The following is a 12,132-nucleotide window of genomic DNA, read 5'->3' on the forward strand; positions in this document are numbered from 1 at the left end:
AGGCAGTAATTTGATGCAATCAGTGCCATGCATCATTCACATACTCTCAGCATACAGACTTAGAATTGAGTGTTTCATCACCGCCTGTATCTTTTGCTCCCATCTGTTTTTCTGTCTTTTCCCTTATTTGCTTTTTCCATCTAATCCATTCTCCAGTTCAGCTTGCACACATGTGTTTCTATTCTTTTCTCCACCTTAAATAACATCCACTTTTTCTCTTATTACTCAGGTGTCCCGGGCAGTGACTACATCAACGCTAACTATATTGATGGCTACCGCCGTCAGAATGCCTATATTGCCACTCAGGGCGCCCTTCCCGAGACCTTCGGGGACTTCTGGAGGATGGTCTGGGAGCAGCACACAGCCAACATCATCATGATGACCAAGCTGGAAGAGAAATCACGGGTAAGAAAATGGAATAAGGTGGGAGTGTGCACGACTGCAGAACTGAATACAGAGAGCATCACAGAGGATGAGTACAAATACAATATTACAGACGAAGCCAAAGACTAGAGCAGGACATGATGAAGCATAAGGCTAGGTAAGGCTAGATGAGAGAAATTGTGGTTTTTATTATTGGATTAAATTTATCAAATGTAGTATAAGAACTGGATAAGCTCTATTGTGAGGTCCACTGCATAAAATAGGAGAAAAGTTACACGTTTGGTGAGATTATCTATTTGCCTTTGATTATGAAGCATCTACCTTTTCACAAGCTGAAAAGAATATGATATATAGAGTTCATCTGCAACAATAAATATATTATAGCAGCCTCCATTACAGCTCAGTAATGTTCTTATAGTTGGGTAATAGTTTCATAACAACAACATAATCAGATAATAAAATAATAACCAAGATATTAAGCAAGTAATACAAAGGTATTAACCGTTTGCATATCTCTGTAAACTTAATATTTACATTTATTAACCAAGGATGCCAGTGAGGTAGAACTATTTGGTAACGTTATAGAAATATTTTGGTCACCATGTGTTAAGGTGGTAACAAGAAAATGTTTTGGCTTAAAAACTTACTGTTATTACATTATTGTGGTAATAAGCTGATAATAACACGGTAATATTGGCTGGTGTTTTCACTGGATAGCTTCAAATGAAAATTGTGTCTAAATTGGTATCCACAAAATCATAATCATTGAAACCTAAATTAATCACTTAATTTAAAATACTAAATAACATCAAAAGGCCACCTCATAGATTTTCTCTTTTTATTAGTGAGAATGTGCAGGCCAACAAAAGCTGCTGTTTTATACCAAATGTAATGCTGTCCAGTCACTCCGAACTGGAAGCTAATGTTCTGTGGCTGAATTAACTTAATTACTGGTATTATTTAGTTGTTAGGCAAGTACTGAAATATTGTTAGTGAGCTCCTAAATATTTTTCAGCATTAGCAGGCATGCTGACGGACAAACATTTTTCATCATCTGTATCGTCAGTATTTTTGCTTTCTATGTGCAACGTGCAGCTAATGCATAAGCTGTCGTGATGGAGGTGTATATACAACTGAAGGTTAGAGTGACATAATGAGTGAGAAATGCAAAACAGCAAAATTACAGCTAAGGTGTTATGGCATGTTGTGAGGAGATACAGAGAGACTAGAAAAAGACATGAGTTTTATTTTATTTTATTTTATTTTATTTCGATGCACGAGGACAATAGATTGTAGGTGGAGTGAACAGAATAGGCTAGAAGAGGACACGCGAGGAATCGCTGGAATACAACATTTAGTGCATGACGACCAAGCTAAATGTTCTTGGGAAGTCAGAATGGGCATGTAGTGTATCAGAATAGAAGGCAAAAGAATAGCGTGGATTGATGAACCAGACCTGGAGGAATTACAAGTACAGCTAAATTGGGGTAAGTAATGAATTAGAAAATAATCTGGCTTCGAGGCATTTGCTGTTGTTAACAGAATGTGCACTTGAGTAAAAATTCAATGTAATGAGAATGTCATGTCAGAGTAAAATGAACAAGAATGGCTTGCGGTATGAATCATGACTGAAGTGCTAACCAATTATGTCCAAAGACCTTTTCAGAAAATTATCCTTTCTTCCCATTTGTGCTTCTTTTCCTATTAACCTGTGCCTTGTGTTAAAACGCTGTTTCCTTTTCAACTTTTTCCAACTGTCTCTGTTGTGTCTGTTTGACCCTCAGATGCCCTCTTATTTCTTCTCTAAGGCAAGATCTCTCTTTCTCTCCTTTGCTAAAATCCCTTTATAAGTGCAAACTCACTCCTCATGGTTTTCTCCTTACCTTTATCCACCGTTTTGTTATAGTTTTTCTGCTCCCTCCCCACCTCCTCTTTTTTTTTCTCCAAGCAATAGCAAAATGCATTGGATGATAATGCAAAAATTGTATTGTAAACTGATCACATAGTTAACTAGTTGAAAATGTTATTTTTTGCTTTTAATATGGTTCATAAAGAGTTTACATAAGTGTTTATGGTTTGCATGATCGCACCCACAATGGGCATTTTCCTCCACTTCCTGTCTTGTGACTGTGTAGTATATTACGTAGTCCTTATTTTCAGGCTACATCGTCATAAGGTTTATTTTTTGGTTGTTTTTCGGTTGGGTTTTTTGGGTTTTTTTCCACTGCAGAGCAAGTTTGTGTTGAGCTTGTGAAGCTGTAAATTGTCAAAATTCAATAAGCTGGTTACAGCGTTATGAAATGAAAACATTCAATTTGAAGATATTTAGCTGTTTATTATCAGCCCACTAGCTCTGCACGTACTGTTTGAGTGAGTAGTGGGCTGCTTGTTGGAGAAAATTATTTAATCTCATTTAACACCTCTCAACATTATGCCATTATGTGTTTACGCATTAAGCGCACAGATGATCACAGATGGTCCCACTGTGGGAACGATGCCAGCATCCTTCCTTTTAGCACCAATCAAACCACGCTAGAACAGGGCACAGTTATGCTGCTAGCCTCATAAATCAATGGATAATATAGTCTTCACACCAGGGATTTTATTTTTTTTGCGATCCTGTTTATGCTCTGTCAGTGTGAGCCCCCCCCCTCCTCCTTACACAGGCAACCGTTCCTGTCCCCACAGTGTCTCAAGGTCTGGTGGGAAAACAACAGTTGAAAAGCTGTAATTACAGCCTGAACATCACGGGCCAAAACGCATAATCCCCAGTCTGGAGCAGTGGAATGCAGAGCAAGCTGAGCTGAGCTCCCTGCAGTCTTTGATGTGAGGACTGGAGGGATCAGCACATAACGTTTGGTTTGGCCTGATTCTGCCAAGCCCCCCCTCATCTCCTCTGGGATTTTTTTTTCCTCCCTCCTCTGTGGTCTCCGAAGCCGATTCGAAGAACTACAAATATGACTGCCGGGTGCAGGGGAAATCAAAGTGTTTTGCTTGATAGGGATGCTGGGATTTTGTGTGTGCTACGATTGGTTATGTAGGGATTTGTGAGGCTGCGATGTATTAGCAATGTACAGCATCAAATATGTGAAGGATGAGTTTTAGGTATCTCTTGGCTTTTCTGAGCACTGGTGTGGATCTTTGAGAGAGCCCACCAACCTATAGCAGTTAACTAGCAGGATCAAACGCCCACCCCACCCGACACAGACACACACTTACTAAAACCCCTTTTCACATGCTGGGTTGTCTCTGTATGTACATTACTGTCTGATACTCTCAAATTCTCTCACTGATCTGCTTTAGCACTCCTCTCCCCCTTCTTTTCTTTTTTTTTTGTTCCCTCTACACATGCACTCGAAGTCACGTCAGCTCTTTTCTTTCTCTTTTCTTTCACCAAAATCTTTGCAAAGAAATATACAACCTGCTCTTCGTCTCTCACAGCTTCTCCCCTCTTCCATTTTAGGTGAAGTGCGATCAGTACTGGCCAACACGTGGCACAGAGACCTACGGCCTGATCCAGGTCACTCTGCTTGACACGGTGGAGCTGGCCACCTACTCTGTCAGGACCTTCGCTCTTTACAAGGTACTGAAACATGGCATGTATAATGGAGTGTGCGTAATTGATCTGCTCAAATATTTATACATACTTCTTTGCAGGTCTATAAACAAAATTTCATTCCCAGCATGGTTGGATAGCATATTTTTAGAGCTAGTTCTGAGAGCTCACACTGTAAACCATCCTGCTGCTGTAAGGAGTGAACAAACCACATCAGCGTATTAATCATTGGCTGAAGAGAGCGCCAACTAATACACTTTCTTTATATTTGAGCAGTGTTCTCCAAAAACTATAGTGCCCTGCAGATTTTTTTAAAAATAAACTAGACTAAACCTGATAGCCTGGGCAGCTCATGACATGTTTGTTTACATTTTTTACTGGGATTTTTGGACATTTAGAAAAATAACAGAATAACTAAATCTTTATATTTAACCTCACGTCTAATCTGCTCAACCAGAGCGGCTCCAATGAGAAGCGTGAAGTCCGTCACTTCCAGTTTACAGCCTGGCCAGACCACGGGGTGCCTGAACATCCCACCCCCTTCCTGGCCTTCCTTCGCCGGGTCAAGGCCTGCAATCCTCCAGATGCGGGACCCATGGTTGTCCATTGCAGGTATGTGTCTGTGTATTTTCAGTTCGGCTCATCCATTCTTATTATTCACTGAACCAGAATTATTTATGATATCCATCCACGACCATAAAGGAAACAGGTCTGCTCCGTGACTGTGCGTTTGTGAGTTTGCATGAAACACTTATGCGTTATTTTGGCATTTATGAGTTAATAACATTTTCAAAAGCCTGGCAGTCGGTGAAAATCAACAAGAGTCCAAGGGCGCTTGTATAAAATCGTTCAGAGGCGCTGAAGTAAAATAAGATTGACCTGCCATTATGCAAACCCCAAACATCCTGGCTGGCTTAGACACCCACATTCCTCCCATCATCAGCTACCATGCTGACCCTATTTTCCATAATTAGCTTTCACAGTTGACAATATACCATTTAGGCCGGGGGTACATCTGGGTTCACAAGTTTATATTCAAATGAGCTGCTGTCTGAGCAGCAGGAGGCCAATGTGTTGGATGGAGAAGAGACTCTGGGAGCTTGTCATTACGGGCTTGGCACAGCGTTTAGCTCCAGAGCTCGAATGAAGCTTCTGTTTGCTCTTACCGGCAATCGCAGAGAAAAGAAGATAGAGCAGGGCAGTGGGAATATGGAGCAGAAACTCTCGGGAGGAAGAATTAGTGAGGTATAGATGTGGAGGAGAATGAAGGAGGGGAAGGGGGTGAGCCTGAGACAATGATGGAGAGGGAAAGGTAGCGAGGGACTGGGAGTTAGAGGAGGAGATGTGTGCAGAGTGAGAAAAAAGAAGGTGAGGTCAAATCCAGGACACAGTGAATGAAAATGATGAATTAAGGAAAAGGAAAAATGGAGAGAAAATGGTTTCCAAGAAGGAAAAAAAAGGACAAATGTGAGTGTGAAAAAGTGTCGGGGCTGGCGTGAGAGGGTACTTATGGAGAAGAAAAAGAGGCAGAGCGACGGGGGCGGGACGCAGCGGAGAAGGTTGGCAGGAGAGCAGCTCTTCCTAATCTTCCGTAGCAGTCAGATGGAGTATCTAACAGGATTATCAGTCAAATTTAATTATCCTGGCAAGACTCCATCATAATGTGCTTTTACATTTCAACCAAACAACGGACCAAATCTCATTCCACCTCGACAACGCGCTCGCGCATGCACACCGATATTCATTTAACCACATAAAGAATTTTCTATTCACTTGCACAAACTTGCTTGGTCAGGTTGTCTCACCGTTTACTAGCACAGCAAAAATGTGAAGTGTTTGGGTGGGCAGCTAACGGTATTATATTTCCGGATTGTGTGTCGATAGGGAGGATATCTTCTTAATGCCAGCGAGACAGTGTTGCTGACTCATCGCTGATGTCAATTTTTACCTGCTTTGTCGGAAATATTGCTGGCTGGGATCTTGATGATAGTTAGCTGATTTAGGCAAAGCATGGTATGTTTGAGCTCCGCGGGGCCAGTTTTGCACCAGGACACAGCGCCCACACTGCATGTTATGTGAGAAAATAACCTCACTATCTGGTTCTCTTTTCCTATTTCCAGTGCTGGAGTGGGCCGCACTGGCTGTTTCATCGTGATCGATGCCATGACAGAGCGAATCAAGCATGAGAAGACCATCGACATCTACGGTCATGTCACACTGATGCGCTCCCAGAGGAACTACATGGTGCAGACGGAAGACCAGTACATCTTCATTCACGATGCACTGCTGGAGGCGGTGACCTGCGGGAACACCGAAGTCCCGGCGAGGAACTTGTACTCCTACATCCAGAGGCTGACGCAGATTGAACCAGGAGAAAATGTCACCGGCATGGAGCTGGAGTTCAAGGTGAGGAGGATTCACTTTGTTCCCCCGAAGGCTGTAAAATTAAGCCCTACGGATTTATGGAGGTTCATAAAACCGATTCATGATAATAATGTAACACTTCACTGGTTTCTGTAAGGCCGAGTTGTCTTTTTCGTGCCCTTCGCCACCTAAAAGGTTAACAGTAAGAGCCAGTGAAAGCTCTTTTGAAGCACTGCAGATCTTCAGGGCCTGCTCAGAGATATCCAGCAGGATAAATCACTGTCTGAAGACTTTACCTACTGGCCATTCTGTCCATACAAAGAATAGAGCAAACATTCATATTTAATTCTTGAACTTGAAAGCCATAGTTGACCAAAAACAAAGCTGCACTTCAGGTCCCATGCTGAAGGTTTTCATAAGATGGTTCTTACCACCAAAGCTTGGGAAGAACGTTGTCTAAAATGACATACAGAATGTTTAATTCAGGAAGCTTTGACTTTGATAGCCCCTGAGCATCTTTCCCAGGGCTGTTAGTGGTTCTTACAGTTTCAATCCCCCTCTGAGAGATTCATATAGATGGTTGGATTTGAAGGGGATTATGGGATTGCACCTTTTGAATCTAAGGTAAGAGAGTTAGCTCTTCTGAGGGTTTCTGAAAGCATCGCAGTTTGGGAAGTTTGATAGACATGCACGTAAAGACCAAATAATGTAGGCCAGAAAGTTGAAGTTTGTAATAAAATCTTAGGGGGGCGGAAGTTATAGCAGCTTTTTCAAAACTTTAGGGAGCTGATTAGAATATAAAGTGAGAACAGCAAATGTAGGCATCATAAACAATCGCAGTGAGAACATAAGGGATTCAAAGTGTTGCTGGGAAGTGTTATTTTCATTATATTCTAGTTGTTATTTTGTTTACTGTGTTGTTTACCTCATGCCAGATGAGTTCTCTGCAGACCTGACTGGCCTGGCTGGGTGAAAAAGAGAGAATCGGTTGTAGCTTTACAGGTATAGATTGAAAGCAGGTGGATTAATTTTTCCCAAGAATGGCTTGTGTCTGCTCAGACAATCAGAGGGCAAGGTAAACACAAAGTGACTCTGAGCAATCTCCCTCATCCTATGCCCCAGCTTTCCTCCCTCCCTCTAATAGGAGCGCTCCCCTCAGAATGACAATGAACTGAGCGCTCGCTCTATTGTTTTCACAGCCTTAGATTGATGTGAAACACATGGCAGGGTTGTCCCACTCACCATATTTCATCTCACTTGAACTCGCGTGGTTTATCACAGCCCACCGTCTGAAAGATTACTTTCCACCTCCGTCAACAAAACACCAAAAGGTTGGAACTTCTCGTGTAAGAGAGGCGTCATGTCCCTCAAATAAAATCGCAAAGTTGTAGCAAGCGTGTGAGAAAAAGGGAGAGGTGAATGTTTTCTGGCTGCTTTTGGTAATCCAACACCTTAATACGCCGTGTTTTTGTTTCCTTTCACAGAGAGTTTATTGGTGGAGTTCTCGGAGCTTGCCAAGAGGGCATGATTTTCTCCTTGGTGAAAAATATTGGCATGTATCGAAGCAGTGAAAAGCTTTGTTTTTGCCAGGCTTTATTGATAAGACCGCGTCAAATTCAAACCAAATGACATGAAGAATTAGTATTGTTGATGCTGGAAACTGGGTTCAGAGTACCCAGAATGAACTGGTGAACTTGTGGTTAGTGGGGATTTTCCAGCTCAGTCTGTCTGTAAGAAAATAAGGTACTGCTGTTTCTCCCACAGCGCTCCGGTAGCCGCTGATGGTAGACGTTGGGTTCATGAGACCCCATTGTTTCCCCCTGAGTCTGCGGTTTCCCTATGCCTATTCTCTGTTTCTCTGTGTTTCTTTTTAAAGCGTGTCATCCAATGGTCGAGTGTGAGCGAGTGTACGGCATGTACTTACGTCTGCCTGTCTGCACATATCTACATATGAATGTGTGTGTTCCAGTTTTTCTTTTTTTTTTTTGACTGGATCAACTGTGGTTCACATGTGTGTGTTGAGACAGTGTGGGGCCCTGTGGTTTCCTGCCCCCTGACTTTTGATTTTCTCCTTCCTTTCTTTATTCATCTTTATTCTTCCCTCTTCCATTCCCTACCGCTGCCCTCGTCCCCTATATCGGCCCTGCTTTGTTGATTCAGTTGAGTAAATATCCTGAGGCCTGCAGATTAAAGATGATTTTCTAATTCCACTTGTCCATTAAAAAACCAAGCCTTGTGCTTTTTTAAAAAAGTACTTTGTTTTCTTTTACTTCCTTGCTTAACCGTCCTTTTTTATTTCGCCATCACTTTAGTGCTCTCATCAATGCTACTTGTAATTTTTTTTCTGTAATTTTCATCTGCACAATATTACAGCATATTTCCTTTATTTCTTATATTTCAGCGTCTGGCCAGTGCCAAGGCCCACACATCACGGTTTGTGAGTGCCAATCTGCCGTGCAACAAGTTCAAAAACCGGCTGGTGAACATCATGCCCTACGAGACCACGCGTGTGTGTCTGCAGCCAATCAGAGGAGTGGAAGGATCCGACTACATCAATGCCAGCTTCATTGATGGATACAGGTCAGTTTAACATCAGTCACTTTATAATGTTCTCACGCATGGGGAGAAATGTATTTTCATTTATACTTATCCATGTGTTTATAGGCAGCAGAAGGCCTATATAGCAACCCAGGGCCCACTGGCTGAGACCACAGAGGACTACTGGAGGATGCTGTGGGAACATAACTCCACCATTGTTGTCATGCTAACCAAACTGAGAGAAATGGGACGGGTACGGATAAACGCACTCAAACACACTCAAATGTAATACATGCATTGGTCCTACAGAATAAAAACATATAGCTGTACTGGTTAAATGTCTTTTTAATTAGCGTATCACAGCACTGTGCAAAAGTCTTGAGGTACATGGGGGTTTTTTTCCTTTGGACACTGGCAGCTTTTCTACTCATTTTCAGTCCAGTGTTTGACCATTTCAGAGGAATGTTGAGCTCCTGAACACTGACCTATGAACCGTTCAAGGATAAAAAGGAACTGAACTCAAGAGATGAACCAGTGTTGGGTCTACACAAAGCAGACGACTTAGCAAAGAAGCAATTTTAAATTGTAGCTTCAGGCACTTTGTTACTAACAACCCGTCACAAAAACAGACAAAATTTGTTCCAATTTCTTTAGTTGAAATTACATAAAATGCCAAAAAATTACACAGCCCATTATCATAAAATAGCTTTTTTGCACTAACAAGGTGACTTTCAAAGGACTATTAACTGAAAACCTGTTAGCACCTGACAGTCATGTCCTGGAGAAATAGGAAAAAAATGCAGCAAAGACCTGACACAGGGCCTGAGAGACGCATCTGGCCCTTCAGTCGATCCACCCACTGTTACCTGAAGCTTCATCAGGATGGTCTCAGTGAAGCTTCATCAGGATGGTCTCATATTTTAGACCAAAGGAACCTGAAGAGGTTACAAATAACTTCAGTTAAGAACAAAAAAGCACGTCACTTCACAGAAGGAAAGCAGACCATCCTATTCAGCTACTACCAGTATGGAGATGTGTGTAGGGGTACAAGCTCTTAACTAAAATCTAGACAAAGAATTTACAAATTCTTTGAAACTCACATTAATTAAATGTGTTTGGGCTAGCTGCAGCTTTTAAACAATAGACCCACATTTTTCCCTTGATTAAGTGATCGTTTTTGCCTAAGCATGTACTATAACATGCAGTATCACACAATATATTGTAATTTGAGCTAATTATTTTCAGAAAAAGAATATATTGAAGGGCTGACTGAATAGCAGCATAATCAGCAGCTCCCTGTTTTGTTGTTGCAGAAGTTTACATCAGGAGAGGACTGAACTGTGAATAACAATGTCCTCTTAAAATGGGCAGCAGAATAGCTTTTGATGCCTGCAACAGAAAAAAAGCGAATGTTTCGTGATTAATAATTTGCGATTTTGGTGGAAAAAAATCTATCAAAAATTTAATATAATGAATTAAATATAATAAATGTTTGGGCGTTATGAAGCATTATGCATGGCACAGTGAGAGTGATATGACTTTCAGTATTAATTCAGTGAACATAATATCTCATCTGCATTGAGATGGTCTTGAAATGAATAATGAATATCACAAGTTATGGTGACATTTTCGTTATAAATTGCCTAGAAATGGTTCTCCTCACACACTGAGTACTTTAAATATGATGCAGCGCTCTGAAGAGAAGCCTTTGTACTCTACAGGAGAAGTGTCACCAGTACTGGCCTGCAGAGCGCTCAGCCAGGTACCAGTACTTTGTGGTGGATCCCATGGCTGAGTACAACATGCCCCAGTACATCTTGAGAGAATTCAAAGTCACTGATGCCAGGGTGAGTCGTCAGCCTGTGAGCAAGACAGACTAATTTGTACTGGCTTCCAGAATTTTCTGAGTTTCAAATTACCATATTTTCTTTCACCCAGGATGGCCAGTCACGGACAGTTCGTCAGTTCCAGTTCACAGACTGGCCCGAGCAAGGAGTGCCAAAGTCAGGAGAAGGATTTATTGATTTTATTGGCCAAGTGCATAAAACTAAAGAACAGTTTGGCCAGGACGGGCCAATTACTGTGCACTGCAGGTAAGGTCTAGGCTGCCTACAAATACCTCAACATTTCACATATTGTTCATTAAGTTGTGCAGACTAGATAAAAAAGAATACCTACACATTCACCAGATGACCTGTGAGAGATTTTTGGAACATTTTGTTTCTACTTGAGTAAAGACTCGGAGAATCTTTTACGTTAAATTTATTCCACTCCTGTTAAATATATACAGTGCTTTAATATCAGACAAAGATAAATGAAAAATGCCGTTTTTAAATAATGATTTCATTTAGTAAGGGAAAAACCAAACCTTCCTGCTCCTATGTGAAAAAGTAGTTAAATGATAGATTAACTGTGATTAACCCCGTTTTTTGGGAAGCTAAGTTAAGTTAAATTTCAATACCACCCTCTGGCCTGATTACTCCCAGACCGGTTGAATCAAGAAATCACTTGGAGCCTTTCTGATAAAGTGATGTTGCTAAAAGATCTAAAAAAACACAACACATCATGCCACGATCTAAAGAAACAGCTGAGATATAAAGCCACTAACATCTATCAGTCTGAAAAGGATTACAAAGCCATTTCTAAGGCTTTGGGACTCCAGGGAACCACAGTGAAGGCCATAAATGGAGAAAACTTGGAGAACCATCCTAGGAATGACAGGGCTACCAGAATTACCATGCTGATGACCTAGAGGTCACAAAAGATCCCAGAAAAACATCTAAACAACTGTAATCCTCACTTGTCACGATTGAAGAATAAGAAAGAGACTGGGCAAAAACCATCATTTAAAAAGTCCATTTTGTATTTACTCAGTTATCTTTGTCTAATATTAAAACTTCTTTGATGAGTTGAAACACCTAGCTGTGACAGATATTGGAAAAATATGAAATGAGGAAGAGGGAAATAGTTTTTCACAGCACTGGACTTTTTTTCTTGCCGATACGCTAATAAAGCACCACCACCGCTTGCTGCACCACGTGTGAGCAAATATTCAGAATAACACGACTAGTAGCAAACTGAGCTAGTGCATGATGCATACAGAAGCAGATGTATTTCCAGCTCTGAATACGTTTCCACCTGTGCTCCAACAGTGCTGGTGTAGGAAGGACCGGTGTGTTCATCACCCTCAGCATCGTGCTAGAGAGGATGAGGTACGAGGGAGTGGTGGATATCTTCCAGACTGTCAAGATGCTGCGCACCCAGAGACCAGCCACCGTTCAGACAGAGGT

General features: G+C 41.5%; 1 protein-coding gene across 23 annotated transcripts in view; it reads left to right on the forward strand.

Moving 5' to 3' along the window:
- ptprdb (protein tyrosine phosphatase receptor type Db) overlaps positions 1–12,132 on the forward strand; it is a 149,265-nt gene that overhangs the window by 133,613 nt on the left and 3,520 nt on the right. For 14 of the 23 annotated variants that reach the window (XM_019359824.2, XM_019359831.2, XM_019359837.2 and 11 more), the window contains 10 exons: positions 230–405; positions 2,169–2,192; positions 3,848–3,967; positions 4,398–4,552; positions 6,061–6,346; positions 8,706–8,884; positions 8,969–9,095; positions 10,564–10,689; positions 10,781–10,935; positions 11,995–12,130. In XM_019359824.2, coding sequence (XP_019215369.1) covers positions 230–405; positions 2,169–2,192; positions 3,848–3,967; positions 4,398–4,552; positions 6,061–6,346; positions 8,706–8,884; positions 8,969–9,095; positions 10,564–10,689; positions 10,781–10,935; positions 11,995–12,130 — 1,484 coding nt within the window. The remainder of the gene's footprint in view (positions 1–229; positions 406–2,168; positions 2,193–3,847; positions 3,968–4,397; positions 4,553–6,060; positions 6,347–8,705; positions 8,885–8,968; positions 9,096–10,563; positions 10,690–10,780; positions 10,936–11,994; positions 12,131–12,132) is intronic. The other 9 variants (XM_019359828.2, XM_019359832.2, XM_019359839.2 and 6 more) reach the window with 1 other exon arrangement.

Source organism: Oreochromis niloticus, linkage group LG6, assembly GCF_001858045.2.
Source record: "Oreochromis niloticus isolate F11D_XX linkage group LG6, O_niloticus_UMD_NMBU, whole genome shotgun sequence".
Lineage (NCBI taxonomy): Eukaryota > Metazoa > Chordata > Actinopteri > Cichliformes > Cichlidae > Oreochromis > Oreochromis niloticus.